Source organism: Schistocerca serialis, chromosome 10, assembly GCF_023864345.2.
Source record: "Schistocerca serialis cubense isolate TAMUIC-IGC-003099 chromosome 10, iqSchSeri2.2, whole genome shotgun sequence".
NCBI lineage: Eukaryota > Metazoa > Arthropoda > Insecta > Orthoptera > Acrididae > Schistocerca > Schistocerca serialis.
In genome coordinates this window covers 54,250,853-54,270,217 of record NC_064647.1, presented here as the reverse complement: position 1 = coordinate 54,270,217, position 19,365 = coordinate 54,250,853, and the positions used below count along the sequence as shown (strand labels likewise).

The 19,365-nt window shown below is 39.3% G+C and overlaps 1 protein-coding gene across 1 annotated transcript in view; it reads right to left on the bottom strand.

Annotated features, from left to right (window-relative positions):
* The window catches only part of LOC126425256 (collagenase-like), a 210,483-nt gene that overhangs the window by 125,559 nt on the left and 65,559 nt on the right, over window positions 1-19,365 (bottom strand). The window contains exon 3 of the mRNA XM_050088227.1: window positions 9,994-10,163. Coding sequence (XP_049944184.1) covers window positions 9,994-10,163 — 170 coding nt within the window. The remainder of the gene's footprint in view (window positions 1-9,993; window positions 10,164-19,365) is intronic.

Here is a 19,365-nt window from a genome sequence, read left to right as displayed (position 1 = left end):
ATATTTATGAAAAACTAAGGTTCAGTGATTTGCTCACCCCTTCAATTTCAAATATCATTTTATTGATTTAATTTTTTTATCTATTTTGGCGGGTGGGGTGGGTTTGATCATTAAACAACACCCTAGCGCACTGAATGTACTCACACACTACTTTTTTACTCATGTGCCAGGTCTTTTGGCACCTACCTATCACACAATTTATTCAACAGCAAGTACATAGTAACAGTATTGTGCATCAAGGATTGCGGTATCTGTGGAAACTGGCTGTTGAGCTCTGTAATCGTGAAGCAACGGTTCTCCAGGATATTCTGCCACGCCACTTGAACCAGGTGATCACTGATGAAGAACTGTTACCCACTGTGCCCTTCATCATGGATATTTTGACTACGGTACCTTTCATAAAAAAAACCCTACACCAGTGATGCATCATCTGCTCATTCTGTTCTGCCCATAGAGCTGACAAAGCTGACAATGAATTTCGATGGGCGCTAAGTTTTGTGCGTTAAACAACAAGGAACGGAATCACTGACCGAACCTCGAGGATGCCTGGAGAGCGAACAGGAATGGCATTTCGGGGCACTGCTGCCACGGTACTGGCAACAGGCCGGACTTCTCCAGCCATCATTTGTTTGGCACATGATAGATCTCTGGCGAATGCGCAATTTTCCCAGCTACATACATCTACACTGAAGGAAACATCATGGGTAAATTTACTTTCTGGAGTCGGCTTATAGATAGTGTTGCAACAGCATATTGCTAACACATTTTACAATATTGTGGCATCATAGCTGAGGTGAAGTAAATAATTTGACACCTACAACGATTTCCTTGTACTTAACCTCAAATAGATCCCAATAATTTTGGGCAACAGTTGTTAACGATTGTATTTTTTTAGCAATACTTTATCTTCTTTCTCCCCTTCCTCCACCTGACTCATACTTAAGATATCACAATCATGATGAGAAATGTTTGGAAAGTAATTTTGATGTAAACATAACACATTGCACTATTTGTACAGACTGAATACCATTTAGGCATCTACATATCGCTGCAACATACTGAAAGCAGTTTAGGCGTTTAGATACTGCTGCAAAATACTCATTATATTTTCTGATGCATTTAAAAATATTGTGAAATCATAGACGAGGTAAGGTAATTAATTTGAGATCCATCTACTTCCAAAGAAAACTCATGCAAACATTCCACTTTTGCTTATCGGCGAGTTTTGCAGACTTTTGTAATATTGTGGTGTCATAGAAGTGCTGAATAATTAACATAGGACTCTGTTGCATCCTAAAAGATGTGTGATCCATAGATATGACTACTCTGCACAGATTACAGTTGTTAACAGTAAGAACACCTCATGGTACAGAAGACAGCGAACTTTTGTCGCTTTTTAACACTGGACCATCTGTTCGTGACAGGAAGGAACTGGGACGTGAAACAAGAGTTGATTTCATTTCGCAATTTCAGTGTATATAGAATACTATTTGAGATAAAACTGTTCGACCACCACATATTCCCAAATCGTTAGATCTGTGTTATCGGCATACATCGGTTTTTAATGATTTGCAGAGAATATGTTACATATCGGTTCCAATATTGCATGGTGAATGATGTATGATATACAGCTTCGAACAGAAATTGCCAACATGATAGATGGGCCAGTCTGTAGACTTATTTTTGGATGCCAATAATGTAAACATAGTTAACAAAATTTTCGATATTTCAAGCAATTTAAATACTAAAACGTATTTATCATATTATAGTTGAGATACTTCTGAGAACAGGCTTGATGGAGTTACCTTGTAATGGTAATTTTAGACTCTGACTGGAGGAGGTGAGAAACATGTATGATGCAGTTTTTCATAAATAACTCTGTTTGTTTGGCTAGTTTCAACCACAGGTCAGGTGGGATACTACTGTGTAGTTTGCTCTTTTCATTTTAATGGGGACTAAAATTCTAGGCTATGACAGAAGGAGACTAGAGAGATATCGTATGTTATGCAAGCCTGTCATCAAACAATTCAATGTAAATTTTATGGACACGGTCTGACTTCTGTGCATTATTTTAATATTCTACTTTAATTGTTTGGAAGAAAGAAAGTGACAGGTATAAAGTACACAATTGGCCTGTAGATAAATTATGTCAGATGGGCACCAGATTAAAACCATAACTAATGAATATCTTTGAATTTCAAGTGGAGGTTTGGTTTGGTTTGGTTGTTTGGGGGAGGGGACAAAACCGTGAGGTCATCGGTCCCATAGGGTTACGGGACGATGAGGAAGGAAATCGGCCGTGTTCTTTCAAAGGAACCATCCCAGCATTTGCCTGGAGTGATTAAGAGAAATCACAATGGTGAGGAACTGAACCATCACCCTCTCAAATGCGAGACCAGTGGAAGTGGAGGTTACGCAATTTTTAATACATGATTGGCACCATATTTGCACATCATTTTAATACTACATTCCGATTTGTTGGTAAAAAGAGGGGAATGCGTAAAAAGCACACAATTCATTTGTTCCCACCACCTTGTACTGTGATTTGTTAGAGATATGGGAGGGGGGGGGGGGGGAGACACTGTTAATTCCTAACCAACACAATTCGCCTATTATTTCCTTACTGAAGTTCTGTTCCATTTTTCAGTACTGCAAGAGGCTTGACTGGAGATAAGAAGGAGGGACTTTTAATTTTCCATTAACACAATTCAGGTATTTCCACTATCTTGGAATTTTAATATTGTGCTATGTCTGTGTAGAGATAAGGAGTACTGCACTGTGATTCGTGCCGAAAGGGGGAGGATTTTTAATACTGCATTATAACTGGGTGGTCCTGCATTGTGAGTGATTGGAGATATGGTGTGGAGGACATGGTTTTTAATTTCCCACTAACATAATTGCGCTATTTCTGCAACCTTGTGTTTTTGTTTTCCTCCTGCATTTTTAATACTGCACTGTAACTACATCTATATCTATACTCCACAGTGAGGCGCATGGTAGAGAGTATGCCTATCCGGTAAAACATTCCAGCTATTACGGTTTGTTCCTGTTCCACATATGGAGAGCAGGAAGAATGATTGTTTGATTGCAACTGTGTGGGCATTAATTATTCTAGTACTGTCCTTACAATTCCTATGTGAGCGATACGTAAGGGGGTAGTAGTATGTACCCAGAGTAATCATTTAAAGCCGGTTTTTGAATCTTTGTTAATAGACATTCTCAGGACAGTCTATCTCCAAGAGTATTCCAGTTCATTTCCTTCGTGAGACTCTCCAACAGGTTAAACAAACCTGTGACCATTTCTGCTGCCCTTGTTAGTCATATACGGTACTGGTTCTACATTCTTGAGCAATATTCTAGGACCAGTCGCACGAGTGATTGCTTGTACTTCCCCCATATTGTACCAATAAACCGAAATCTACCACTTGCTTTATCCACAACCGAACCTATGTTATCATTCCATTTCATATCCCTGTAAAGAGTTACATCCAGGTATTTATTTGAGTTGGTCTATTCTAATAGTGACTCATTGATGTTATAGTCGTTGGCGACTACATTTTTCGTTTTATGAAGTGAACACTTTACATTTCTAAACATTTAAAGCACATTGCTAATCTGTACCACTTTGACACCTTATCAAGATCTCACTGAATATTTACACAGCTCCTTTTAACCATTATTTCATGATACACTGAAGCACCTAGGAAACTGGTATAAGCATGCGTATTCAAATACAGAGATATACAAACTGGCAGAATACGGCTCTGCCGTCGGAAATGCCTATATAAGACAACAAGTACCTGGCGCAGATTATCAATTGAGTTTGAAACTGGTGTTATAGTCAGCGCACGAGCGATGGGACACAGCATCTTCAAGGTAGAGATGAAGTGGGAATTTTCCAGTAAGAACATTTCACGAGTTTTCCGTGAATATCAGGAATTCGGTGAAACATCATATCTCCGACATCGTTACGGCCGGAAAAAGATCCTGCAAGAACAGTAACAACTACGTCTCAAGAGAATCGTTCAACGTGACAGAAGTGCAACCCTTGCGCAAATTGCTGCAAATTTCAATGCTTCAACAAGTGTCAGCGTGCACAACATTCAACGACACCTCATCGATGTGGGCTTTTGGAGCCAAAGGCCCACTTGTGTACCCTGGATGACTACACGACACGAAGCTTTACACCTTGCCTGGACCTGTCAACACCGGCATTGGACTGTTGATGACTGGAAACGCGTCGCCTGGTAGGACGACTCTAGTTTCAAATTGTATCGAGTGGATTGATGCGTACAGGTATGCAGACAACCTCACGAATCCCTGGACCCTGCATGTCAACTGGGGCCTGTTCAAGCTGGTGGAGGCTCTGTAATGGTGTGGGGTGTGTGCAGTTGGAGTGATATGGGACCCCAGATACGTCTAGATACAACTCTGACACTCTGATGGGTGACATGTACATAAGCATCCAGTCTGATCACCTGCATCCGTTCATGTCCATTGTGCATTCCGGCAGACTTGGGCAATTCCAGCAGGACAATGCGACACCACACACGCCCAGAATTGCTACAGCGTGGCTCCAAGAACACGGTTCTGAGTTTAAACACTTCCGCTGGCCACCAAACTCCCCAGACATGATCATTATTGAGCATATCTGAGATGCCTTGCAACGTGCTGTTCAGAAGATATGTCCAACCCCTCGTAATCTTAAGGATTTTTTACAGGCCTGCAGGTTTCATGTGTCAGTGCCCTCAAGCACTACTTCAGACAATATTCGAGTCCCTGTCATGTCATGTTGTGGCACTTCTGCGTGATCACAGGGGCACTACACGATATTAGGCAGGTGTACCAGTTTCTTTGGGTCTTCAGTGTAGATAACTGCATCAACTTAAAAAAAATTGATTTTACTATTGATATATTCTGCGAGGTCATTAGTGTACAATATGAAAGGTAAGAGTTCCAACGCACTTCCCTTGGCACTCCCAAAGTTGCTTCTGCATCTGACAGTGAGTCTCCTTCCAAGATAACAAGTTGTGTCCTCCCCACCACAAAGTCTCAATGCAGTCATAAATTTCACTTGATGCCGTACACGATCTTTCTTTTGACAATAAGCATAGGTGTGGTACTAAATCCCGGAAATCAAGAAGTACAGTATCTACCAGACTGCCTTCAACCAAAGCCTTAAGTATGTCATGCGAGGAAAGTTCGAGTTGGCTTTTACATAATCGATGTTTCCGAAGTCCATGCTGGTTGGCAATGAGGTGGTTATTCTGTTCAAGATATCTCCTTTAAGTTCAGAATATGTTCTAGGATTCTACAACAAATCTATGTCAATGACACTGGACGTAGTTTTGTCGATCACTTCTACTACCCTCCTTTTAGACAACTGCGACCCATGCCTCTTTTAATGAATGGGGAATGGATTTTTGTTCAACGGATCTGTGATAGGTTATAGTCAGATTAGGGGCCGACTTAGGCGCAAATTCAGTGTAGAATCTGACAGGGATTTCATCCAGCCCTGGAGATTTGTTCAGTTTTAACCTTTTCAGCAGTTTCTCAACACCACTGACACTAATACTTACTTCATTCATCTTCTCAGTGGTACAAGGACTAAACTGGGGAAACCCTCCTGGGTTTCCCTTGTAGAAGAACACTTTAAAACGAAGTTAAACATTTCGGCTTTTGATTGGCTACCTTCAATTTCAGTTCCTTCTTATTCGCTAGGAATTTGACACTAACTTTGGTGTCATGGACAGTCTTTACATATGACCAGAATTTCCTTGCGTTCTATGAAAGATGACTTGACAATATTCTGCTAGCGTAGTCACTGTAGGTATCACACATTGCTCTCTTGAGAGCCAAATGTATTTCACTGAGCATCTCTCGATCTATAGCCCTACGCTTTGTTTTACACCAATTACGCAGTAATTTCTATTTTTTTAGAACTTCCTTTACAGTGACTGTATACCAGGGAAGGTTAGTACCAATATGAACTGTTCTACTGTTTACATGTATTATCCAGTGCATGTTCCACTATCCGTTTCAACTTTAGCCAGAGTTCCTCTGCGGTGTTCATGCCTTGTGGTGAAAGTTTGAAGTTTCTGATTGAGATATGACATTATTGATTTTTTATGTAGTTTACGGAACGTGTATATCTTACTACATGTTTTAGTTGTCCTTTGTACTTTGGTAATTACTGTTGGCACAACTGTGTCATGGTTACTGATACCAGTTCCGATGTATACATCCGCAAAGCGGTCATGTCTATTTGTTGCCATTAGATCCAATATATTTCCATCATGAGTGGGGCTACTAACTATCTGTTCTAAGCAGATTTCAAAGAAGGCATTTGGTACTCACGCCCACAACTAACAAAACTGTCATTTTCCAAATTAATTGTTGGATGATTAAAGTCTCTGTGGCTGATGACAGTATGATTGGTGAACGTATGTGCAAGTGAACTGAGGTTCTCTTTAAAGTTTTTGGTCATATCAGGAGATGAATCTGGTGGGCGATAGAAGAATACAATTATCACTTTATGACCACACTTGACACTGAGTCTTCTCCAAACAATGTCACATGCAGCTCCAATTTTTATCTCAGTGGATATGAGTTTCTTGTCTACTACAACAAATACACCGCCTCTGTTTCCCATTTACCTATCCTTACACATTTAAATTTTCCCCAAAAGTCTCACTGTTATAAATTTCAAGTTTCAAACAGCTTTCTGTACCTAGTATTATGAGAGCTTTACTGCTTTTCATGGGCACTTGAAGCTCTGGTACTTTGTTGCGAATGCTTCAGCAGTTGATCATTAGTATTTTAATACTATGACTTGTGGGTGGCATTGCTTTGGATCGTACACTGATATTTATCTGTTTCCTACAGCTGTCGCCATCTGAATTGGATGGAGCCTAATCTAGAAAGCCTTGTCTGCAGGTCATACATAGTCAGCTACCTGAAGAGCAGACTCTGATGTGTAGTGCACACCATACCCGTTTAGGGGGACCCTACAGTTCTGAACCCTATGGCGCAAGTCCAGAAAGTCTCAGCCTAGCTTTTCACAGAACTGTCGAAGTCTCTGATTCAGTCCTTCCACTCTACTCGCTACCAAAGTGCCATGATCAGTTCTGCAGACAATGGTGCAAATTGTGAGCTTTGTTGAAACTCCAGGCACAAGGTTGGTCTTCTCAACCTTCTCTGTCAATCGCTGGAACGACCCAAGAATGGCCTCAGAGCCCAGGCAACAGGCATTATTTATTGTAATGTGCGCCAAAGTCTGCATTTGGTTGTACCCTGCTCCCTCACTAGCTGCTGGAATTCTTTTTTCAACATGTTGAATGAGGCCAAGTGGCATACAGACTGAGTGCATCTGGCGTCCTTTCCTATCCCTTGCTGCCGTCATTCGCTGTATGTTCGAGCTGCCGACGATTAAAAGATCCTGCCCTTAAGTGTTTGCCCTTTCCTGACTCTGAACCAAAACAAATTTCCCCAAAGCAGTTGAAGTGAGTCCCACTGACTACGATTCGTTGGAGATTAGGAAGGGTCATGAGTTCCCAGATAAAGGTGATGTCATTGTTGATGTCAGTAATTCAAGATCATCAATAACGAAATAAGGCCCACAACCGATTTCCACGTCAAGTAGGACGTCTGTGGAGGTTCTACCCGTGTCAAAATGCCTATACTTACACTACCCCTGTAGCTGATTGGCTAGTTAGTTGGTTAAAGTGGCCAGAGGGACAAAACTGCTTGGTTATCAGTCCCCCTACAGCTGGAACGTTGGTGGCCCTTGCACAAGTTGTCAGTGTGACAGCTGAGTGGAAGATGGGCAAACAACGAGAAATCAACGCATTTGGTTCAGAGCTATTTCCAGGAGCAGCTCAAGTCAAAGTACACTTTGACTCTATAATTGAAACACTCGAATTATGTCATGCCACTTTGTCTGGTGCATGCTGTGAGAACCTATATATGAGGGAAAATGGCACAATTATGATCAACAATTGTAGCCATTAACTCACTGACGACAGTGCTTGGCGTCAACCATTGCAAACTGTAACAGCGAAAAGATGCGACGCAGTTCAGCAAGTCACTCGTGAAAAGAGCTGCAAATAGTGAACAACTTTCCAATTCAGCGCTACAAGTAGTGAACAACTTTGCAATTCATATCACTTCCTTGCTGTGGTGTAGAAAGTATCTTCCCAATCCTTGAAAATGCATCTAGTTCACAAGAATCTTCTCATAGATTGGGAGAGGGGAGTGAGGGTAAAGAATAATATTAGTGGATCTCAAAGGCACAGTGACAGGTCACCTGGACTGATGGTACACTCTAGTGGCATCAATACCATGGGAACGATATTAGGTGCTGTCTGTTAACTGAACGCTATATAGGTTGGAAGGGGAGGTATTATTGTTTGGTAGTTTTTACTTTGGATGAAGTACCGATATTTATTTGATTTATTTGGTTTCACATCATCTGTCATCAGTGAAATATTACAAAACCTATTGCATCCTCATGGGAGTTCACTACTTGTGGAATGGTCTGAGATATCTGCTGACATACACCCAATCAAGAATGTTTAGGGTTAGAAGAAACTTGCAGTGCAATATCGCAGATCAGATGGTCTCAGGTGAGCCCACATCAAGGAGTGATACAAGTTTCAAAGCAACTCCTTGCTTACCTTGTGGACAGCCCTAGCGTGTTACAATGGACAACACAGAGCAACACATTATTGAATGTAGCCCAGCAGAGACCATGATTTCACGGATAGAAATAAAATGTGCATACCTGTCGATTCTTCCATGATTTACAGCCTTCAGATATGCACCCATGTCAGGTGTTATATTTATTCTGATGTCATCCAGTCCTCAGTCATTGTTGAACAATCAGATAATTTCCACAAAATAGCATAGAAATAACCTGAGTAAACAAAGAACTGAAAAAAAAACGTAACTATGTAGTCACTTTGACGTGAACACCTACAGGATACTGCTGCTCTTTGAATCATGAACACACATTTTGAGCTGTGTGCCATGCTGCATTGCCCTGCTGGTAGGTGCCATAGGTCGAGGAAAAAGGAACTGCATTTAGAGGTGGACGTGGCTCCTAAGGATAGAAGCATGATTGTGTTGATCCATTGTGTCTTCCAGAATGACGAGATCACCCGCGTTATGCCGCAAAACCTCTTCTGAGACTGCAACATTCTGTTCTCTGGCGCAGACCCTTCTGCCGATTGTTGCAGGGCGTTTACTTTCAGACGTTCCACGCTGTACAGCCCAACTGCCTGATGGAATATAAGGCGAGCTTCATCTGGAAAGGCCGCCCGTCGCCACTCACTGGATGTCCAGTTTCGGTATTGGCGAACAAATTCCAGCCTCTGTCACCAATGAAGAGCAGGCAGCATGGCTGCATGAACCAGTCGTCTGCTGCAGAGACCCATATATATAGCAACATTCGTTGAACGGTTATTGAGGAGATACTGTTGCTAGCCCCTTGGTTTATCTGGGTGACCAGTTGCTCAACACATGCACATCTATTTGCCGCAGTCATCGTTCATATATGGTCCATGGTGCACAGCAGATGCCTTACCACCAGTTATGGATAGCGCCATTAAGCGATGCATGTTGTACTTTAACAATAGCGGCATGTGGACAGTTAACAAAACTAGCCGTTTGGGAATTACTTCCACTCTTGTCCCAAAAAGCAATGATCCAGCCCTTTTGGATGTCAGGCAAATCGCTCCATTTCCCCATTATGACACCTGAATTTTTTTCAATACCTCTCCCCCCACCCAACAACTTTTATATGCCCTCCACTGCTAATGTTGCCACCTGCCATCTGTGACTGGTTATTGTACTGACGTTGAACATAGGTGATGATTTTCGTTAATTACCACTGTCTCTCTCGCTCTCTCTCTCTCTGTCTGTCAATTTATCTATGTATCTATCAGTATGTATGTCGCTCTCTCTATGAAGTAAGAGCGCTGCTCTACTACTTACTGCTGAGAGGAGCTTCCTTGGGCAGGAATATTACAGCCACGTCATGACTCGAATAGGCCTCTGTTTTGAAGTCCGGGTGGGCTACAGCCCAGTGGGCGGCAATGATCCAGGCTGTGGTCTCGTTCTTAGTCCGATGAATGGATCCCAGGCGAATGATGAACTTATCAAATCTGCAAGAATTAATCTATTTTCAATTGCAAAGCAGATAGGCGATGTAAATAATTTTTACTGATAGCTCATGGTAATCAGTGCCACAGACATTACAGAACAGAAGAAAACACAACTACTCTCTAGTATAACTGTATCAGGAGCCTTTTCGTGTATCTAAAGACATCCACAAACACAATACAATATCAACAACGTTAACTTAACAATGTTCTTCTGAGTTTAGTAACACAATATGTTATTTGTGTAATGAGTGATTCATCTGTGGAAAATTTCAGAAATGGTTTAAATATGCTGAAAGTAAGCCATTACGTAAGGAAATGGAGAATAGCACTCAAATTCCTGCACAAAATCACTGTCGTTAGCATTTTCGAAAATTGTGGAAAAGTTAGTATAGCAGCTGTATCTTATCTACCTGACTACAAATAATATATTGCCTATGACTCAGTTAGGATTACAAAATGATTACAAAATAGATTATGGATATTACACATTGTATTTGAAAGAAAATGACAAAGGTTTTTGGGCAAGGGTAGGAAGAAACAGGTTAGAAGAGACTGAAGAATGAAGAAATATACGATAAGATTAACACGTTTAATGTAGTACAGAGAGTAAAAGTTGAGCTACCACAATAGGCTAAAGATATTGTGAGGATGGTTAATGGTTCTGTTTCAGAATAATGGTGGTAGCAAGGCCAGAGAGAAAGAGACCTTTGCAGAGATTAGGAACAATACGTGACGATATGCTGCACAGAGACCCACAGTAGATTAGATTCTCAGGAAACTGGATGGAAGGTGCACATGACAGGATCTGCTAGCCAGAGGGAATTTGTTAGATAGGCGCATGATCTTGAAGGTCCTGGTCCTTCTCGCTCGCTAAACAAGAAAATGAGTACCAGAGGGTTATAATTAAAATGTAGCTACTCATGGAGGTGTAGTGTGGTCTGTAATTATCGTGTGGCAACGAGACTTGGTAGATAAGCTAACGCGTAAATGCGGAACCGATTTACGCTGGAAAACAATGTTCCAGTTTCGACAACCACATGCAGATCTCGCACTGTACACGGTTTTTCTGACGATATGACACCCACGGTCTCATTTGACAAGCCATGGTTGGTGAGTGGACAGTACGACTATCGAGGAGAGAATCCATGTCCTTTAAGTGAAATTGTTTTATGTGAACAACAGCAATTACTGTGCTGCATTGAGAGTGTATCACTGACTGAAAGATCTGAGGACTCACAATGTCATTAAATGGTTTAATGACGACGATAGCGAAATTCGAAAACACAGGTGAACTTGGTATGGCATCTGAAAAATGAAGGTATCCTTTCCTGGTGGAAGGTATTGACGAGGTTGCTGTTGCTGTAACTGAACGTACAGCATGTACTCTGGTCAACAGTATGGAAAATTTTGCGATACAGACTGGTTAGTACCTGGAACCGTATGATCTGTAGCAACATTCTAAATTGGCTCTTTGGTTTCTGGCATGGAAAGAAGTTCATGACATGTTGACAAGAAATACTCTATGGAATGACGAGGCAGATTTTACACTGCAGGATACAGTGAATACATAGGACTGTCCATTTGGGGTACCGTTAAATTTGGTGTTTCGCATGAGTGGACATTGCACTAGCCGTATGTGACTGTATGGCATGGGTTCACAAGCAACTTTATCCTCGGCCCATTCTTATTTGAAGACGGTACACCGAGAGGGTCTGTCAGATGAACAACGACATCTGCAAGTTTTGGAAACCTTCTTGTACAGTATGTCATTGTTGCTTTGAAAGAGCACAACTGTGTGGATACCCTGTTTTCTTGCAAAACCACGGAGCGACGTGGCATAGTGTTAGCACACTGGACTCGCATTTGGGAGGACAATGGTTGAAACCTGCGTCTGGCCATCCTGATATAGGTCTTCCATAATTTCCCTACTTCGCTTCAGGCAAATGCTGGGATGGTTGCTTTGAAAGGGCACAGCCGACTTCCTTCCCCATTCTTCCTTAATCTAATGGGACCGACGACCTCGCTATTTAATCCCCCTCTCCTGCCCCCACCCAATTCACCAAGCAGCCATACAAGATGGGGCAACACCTCATTCCGCTCGCCAGTGAAATATCTGCTCAATGTGTTATCTCCAGAAGTTTCCCAGATACGTGACCTGTAAAATGACCTGATATGGATCCATGAGATTTTTAACTCTGAGGATATCTAAAAGATCGTTATTTCTAGGGACACATTCAGTCTCTGCCTGTCCTGAAGGCCAGTATACAGGATCATGTTGTTTTATGGATGCAGCATCTCGTTGTCGTTTCTGGTGCTCGTATTGAACAAATTTTGTAAGTGGTGCTTAAAAATAATATCAACATTTGGCCTTTCTCACTTGTTTGACCTTTCCAGTCCACGTTCCATTCCATTCTGGTGCTCGTATTGAACAAATTTTGTAAGTGGTGCTTAAAAATAATATCAACATTTGGCCTTTCTCACTTGTTTGACCTTTCCAGTCCACATTCAATTCCTAATACATTACACATGGAAACATTTCTATAAGTTTTTCTTGCATTCACAGCGCCTGATTTTCACTTGCTACCCGAAACTGGAACTAATTATTATCCAGGATAAATGGGTTCTCCATTAATGCATTATAGTATCTACCATGTTTCACTGCCATGTGATAATTACAGCCCACACTGGACCTCTGTGAGTAGCTGTAGTTTAATTATAACCACTTAGTGTGTGGGCATTTATCGAGACCTTACTGAATTCAGTGGTCAATAAACTATTGGCTACTGGTAAATTTTATGGTCTTTCAAGGGCATTTGGCAAAGGAAATTACAATAAGCTTGTAAGTAAATTAAAATATTTTTGAGTGACAGGAATTATTGGAAAATGGTTGGTATCGTATCTCTCTGACATGAAACGCAGTTTGTCATTAGGAATGAGTCTTGTATTAAGCTATCAGGCATTACAGAACTGAGAATTAATGATACCATTACTTTTTCTTGTGTGTATCAATGAACTGTCATCACTGACATTCCTATATGTCAAATTTGTTTTGTTTCCAGTTCATACAAACATATCAATAAATTGCCAATCGGTTAATGAAATGTTCACAGTTATTAATATATAGCTTCTAGCCAATTCCTTGTTAAGAAACTCTGAAAAAAAAAAAAACTGCACGCTGCTCAGATATTGTACACTTTCCCTGTAAACTCCTAAAATATGAGGACATGAAAATAGTAGAGATCTACTGTGTTAAATTATTGGGACAGAAGCTTAATAATACGTTTAACTGTGAGGAACATAACATGAAACTCTTGAAACACATTTACAATTTTTTTTTTTGATGCAGACGTTGCCACATATAAATGATATAAAAATAAAAAAAAGGTTCCACGATTTGCTTAATTTCATTGCATAATGTAATCCAGGATCTTCTTTGGGTAACTTAACACACCGGGCATAATTTTTCTGTGTCCAAAAACATGTGAGACGAATTATTAATTCTGTCAGCTAAGAATTTCCTACACAGACCTGTCCAACCAAATGTGGATACTAACTACTGCTTCAAAATCTGTATATTTGTTAATAAAATTAGTCATAAATAACAAACACTTTTTCATATCAAGTGATCAGTTCATGCAATTCGTACGAGAAAAAAGAATACTCTTCTAAAGATTTAACATCAGTAGTTTTATGCAGAAAAATGAACATTATTAAGGCGCACATAATATTCGAGAAATTACACATAAGAGTGGGCTGCAGAGATGCTCTCAAATGCCCATAGTATGTTATGAAATGAAATTTCAAACGAAGAAGAAATGACAAATAATAATAATTATGATAAATGAGATATAGATAACTTAATTATTATTGAGAAAGCAAGAGTGAAACGTAATCTTGCTACTTCTGATGTTGTAACTAATGGGTTTGATGATCATATACAGGGGGTAAAGACATTTAACTGTTCAATTGTAACAAGACTGATGATGAAATTGATAGTTAAGATAAATACAATGTTAATTGTGATGAATAAATTGATAGAATGGTTAATACCGAAATTACAGATGAAGCAGTGAAAGTTAAAGTAATGTAGACAGTCAGGTTGCTGATATAGAGCTCCATTTGTATCAAATTTTTTGGCACTCAATAGGTCTTTAATCAGTAATGGAAATAATAAAGAGTGTGTGGAAAATATAGATAACGGAATTTGGGGTTTTTCTTTAGAAAAGTTTGTAGTGACAATAACAGAAACCGAAAAATCAAGACTAATTAAAAAACGAGTTTGTGAAATGATGCATCCAAATGGGTGAGAAGAAAATAATAGATTGGATAATAAGGGGAATCTGTATCTGGTAAATATTCTTCCAATAAAAACTGTTGAATGAGGGGGAAAATTATATGACAATTAGCACATTACAAGCAGAAAAGAAGGATCATGAAAAAGGTAGGTCACAAAATGGGTTTCAGTGAAACTCAAGATAATCTGTTTCATAATGGGAACTCCTTATTTATATTCAGACAGAAAACTGGGAGACTAATAGTTCGAAACATCCTGGCTGAAGAGTCTGTAGAACTTCAGAAAAATTATGTGATCAAATGAAACATGACCATGACTGCAATGGCGGTTAAAATAAATGCAGTGCTGGGAGATATGGTAAAGTAGTGAAAGAACAAAAAGTTACTATTGTTGACTGGTGTTGCAAACATAAAATTTTTGCAACAATGTCCAGTTATAGCGAATTTCAGTTAAAAAACCATATTACATATAGACAAAATTGTAAGAACTGGAGTGAAATTTGACTGACCAATAAAGAACTAATATTGACTGACCCCCCAAAAAAATTACTGAAAAAAAATTAATTAGTCTGACTTATGTAAACAGATCATCCAGACTAGGGAACAGGCAACTTATGACACAAATCAACACTAGAACAATTAATAGAATACCAATTTTGGTCTAAGACCTACATCCAGTTCTCATAGCAATGTTAAAAAACAAAAGTAGCTACAGGAGATTGAAATACAAAGCATCGTATGGACAATGATAATATAAAATCGTTATCTATGGAAACTTAAAAATTACATACCACTCACGCAGAAACGTAAAATCATATTAATTACGAAGCTCTTGAACGAAAGCAAAGCATGTAAGGATTGCCCTGCATCTACAGTTATCGTCAAGCACAACAACAAGTAACTGAACACTTTATTAGGGCATAACTTCAGTAATCAAAGTATTGTAATCTCAAAGATAAAAAAATACCACAAAGATGTCTAATCGACATGGGCAATATCACACTAGGGTAATTTAAAAAAAATCATTTTATTTTGTATCGCATCAAGAATACATTACTGTGACTGAACAGCATGGTGTTAATGGGAATAACATCCACTTAACGTAGACATAAAATAAATTACGTTCGTTCCTGATTAGGAAAGCCAATATGACAATATTATCCATGAGATTAGAAAAAATTAAAAAAATCACTTGTATGAATTATTTATTAAAGAAAAAAGCTAATTTTAATGCAAAGAATACATATTTCACGTTTAAAATAAGAAAAGACAGGACAGTTTTTTTTAAATATTTGATATCAATTTGTTGTAGGTGGATATCTAAAGTTGCCATCCACGGGGCTGCATCATCAGGTACCGCATGTATTCTGGACTGAGTTTCAGCATATTTCCATAGAGTACATTCCATGACTATGAAGTGTATCGTTTGTCACTGCTGTCCACAGGCACACTCGGTACTTTCAGCTGTTCCTTACTGGTACTTCAAGTCCTGCCATCTTCTGCACTTGGTGCATAATGCGATTTACGATGGTCCACAAGCTCCTAGGTCTGTTAGGACCCTGGAGGAGCTCGTGTATGTTCCACACTAAGACATTCAGAGCTACGATTGGTTGCAAACCGTTACTTCCACCATGCTGTTTCTGGATGGAATCCTTCAGAAGTGAACCTCTTTCCGAGTCTACAGGGGGTTTCCTAGATCTAAGTTGTTGCCTTTGAGTGACATCACAGTCTTGATGTAGTGGCAGCTCGGAATTTCTGCATCATGTCTCCCATTCCTTTTCCAATGGAGATTGACTTTGTGTCTTCCATGGTTCGACCAGATAGCCATTCCGGGGTGTGGATTTTATTGTGCTACATATTCTTCTTATTGCCACATTCAGCTTTGTATCAATAATATCTGTATGAGCACTATTTAGCTGTACTGGGCATCAATAGTCACCAACAGAATAAATAAGTGAGAGGGCAGCTGTCTTCAAAAGTGTTGCCTTAGCTCCCCAACTTCTTCAACATAATTTGTGTTGTGCATTGCTTTTTTGTTCTCATTTTTGAGGCTGTTGATGTTAGGTGTGTTCTATATGAATTCAGGGTTACATCAAGATATTTTAGGGATGGATAATTTGACAGCAACTGATTTCAGAATACAATTTGTGGTTTATGGCCCATATGCCTGGTACTTAGATGGAAGGTGGAAGTTCCACTTTCATTTTCATTTACTTTGAGTCGCTGTACATAAAAAACCTCATCATCCTAAGTGAGAGTCGTTTCTGAAGCTGTAAAATTAATAGATGTCATCAGCATAAATAAATATTCTCGTTTTCATTTTTGGCCAGTTGGCAATATATAATTTGAAATGTAGTGGGGCCAATAAAGATCCATGCGGTAGTCTGTCAGTTACATTGTACACTTTGGTTACTTGACCATTTACATGAATTTGTAATTTCCTGTTGGACAGAACGTTATTGAATATCTGTGCAATTCCTTTACATGGAATTCTTCTTAAGAACTTTAGAAGCATTCCTTTCCACTATGCTGTATCATATGCTGATGTTAAGTCAATAAACAGGGCTGTCGTTTTCTCCTGATGCTTGAAGCCCTTCCCTATGTATGTTGACAATGTTAGCACTTGATTGCTGCAGCTGTGGCCTGGTCTTAAGTCAGCCTGTTCTAAAGGAATGTTTTTGAAGATAGCTGGTGCTATTTTATTGTAGAGTGCCCTCTCCAACAGTTTATGGCATATGTGTAAGTGTAATAAGTCTGTAACCTTCAGGCTTGTTACCAGATTTAGACGTTTTCAGGATGGCAGTTATCTTCGTGCTCTTAAAAAGATTGGACAGTCTGCTTGTTATGAGGATTTCGCCGAACAGTGCAGTCAGCAACAGCACTACACCTTGACGAACATATTTAAGGAATGCACAGTATATGTCATAAGAACCAATTACTTTACTAGGTTTCAAGGTGCCTAAGGGTCTAAGAACTTTGGGTACAGAGATGTTTTTAGCGCAAATCCGAAAGGCTGTGCTTGAAACAGTTTAGACTTGAGCTCATGTGTCTTTCCATTGATTTCCGGTTTGTTGTTGTTCTTTACCATTGTTGTTAGAATGACGATCCTATGTGCTATATTGTTATGATTTGTGTTGTGTGGTAAGGAATTTTAACATAAACAACCTTAATGATAATTGTTAAAATAATGTTGTAACATATGACCAAAGCAGAATAATACATGGGATCTAGCAGCACTTCTAAAGACTCGCAAATACTGTCTCGGTAATATAAATGATCAGATGGTACTGTTACACAAATCTAGAGAAAACTAGGCACGAATTTATTACAAGAGACTGAAATATGTTTTACATGATGAGACATTCTGATGGGATCTAAAATGAACAGACTGATTTGATAAATAAGAAGTATTTAAATAATTGTGTAAAAGTTTTAGATATGCAGTGACATTTATGATTCTTGTGGTGGTTTCTGGTGTACAATATTCTGTATTTTATGGATGATTAGGCCCTGATAGGGAGTAATTTGGTACTACAGTAGTTTCAAAAGAGTTTAAAAGTTATAAAACTTTCCTGAGTTTTAAATTTTGGTGTTAGCAAGTTTGATTTTTCTTCGTATTTAGGATATCAGTTAGGTAGCAGTCTGTTACCCATTAATTACCTCCCCCTTTCGGTTCCGCTTTCTGGCCCATTTCCAACGCTTCCACCCCTATTCCATCTTGGGCACCATTGCCCCCACCTCCTACAATAGATTTGGTTATGTCTCAACCTTCAAATTTTAATGTGTTTACAAAGTTGGATATTACATTTTAAGCCAATTTTAAACTTTCCATGTTAACTTTTGTCATTATGTGATTCACTCTTTTGTTCTTTCTGTTAAGATATTTTGATTTCATATTATTATGACAGAACACTACTCTGCATTCTTGTATGTTGTTAACCGAAGTAGTTATTATCAGATACGTCTTCAGATTAAAAAACCTATAATGTTAACATATTAAATTATCTATTTTTATAGTAATTGATGATGCCCCCCTAAATGATATATTAAACTTCATGCCACTGCACACCCAGCTGGAGGGTGAAATTTTATTCTGGAAACATACCCCAGGCAGTGGCTAAACCATATTTCTGCAGTGGTCTTTCTTGTAAAGTGCTAGTCTTGCAAATTTCTCAGGAGCGCTCTGTGAAGTCTGGAAGGTAGGAGATAAGGTACTGGTGGAATTAGAACTGTGAGGACCGATTGTAACTGGTGATTGGGTAGCTCAGTTGGCAGAGCACTTGTTTGGCAAACGCAGAGGTCCCGAGTTAGTCTTGATCATGTCGTAATTAAGAAAATTCTCCTTACTTGGTTTCGTTTCACTTGAGCAAAACGTACCTAATACTCCTACCAATGTTCTTCTTATTTCGAAACATGTACGATACACCACACTTGTAGCCTGTCATATTTCCAAACAGCACTTCTTAACCGAACTTCTACAGACAGGAGAGTGAGAAACAAAATCATGTACAAAAAATGAATGACGTTTTTTTCATTTGTCTGCACCTTACCGCACATTCATAACTAACGTCTTTGCCAACACTCACGGTCGATCGGTGTTTTAGTTTTTGTTTTTAAGAAAACATAACTTTACGATATCCTGGGGTCTTCCATCATGCACCTACACAATTGCCCCCACACTGTACATTGACATGGTATGGAGACGTATAATGTTTCCTGCTTGTAAATATTTATATTTGCCAATAGGGGTCGATGCCCTTTGTTTGCCAACTTCTCTTTTATTTAATGGAATGGATATGTCAGCTTATCCTATGTATGTTACAGTTCTACAAAAATTGAAAGACTATATACATAATATGATAGTCGATTACATATTTCAATTTAATGCACTGACAATAATGTTCAGTTT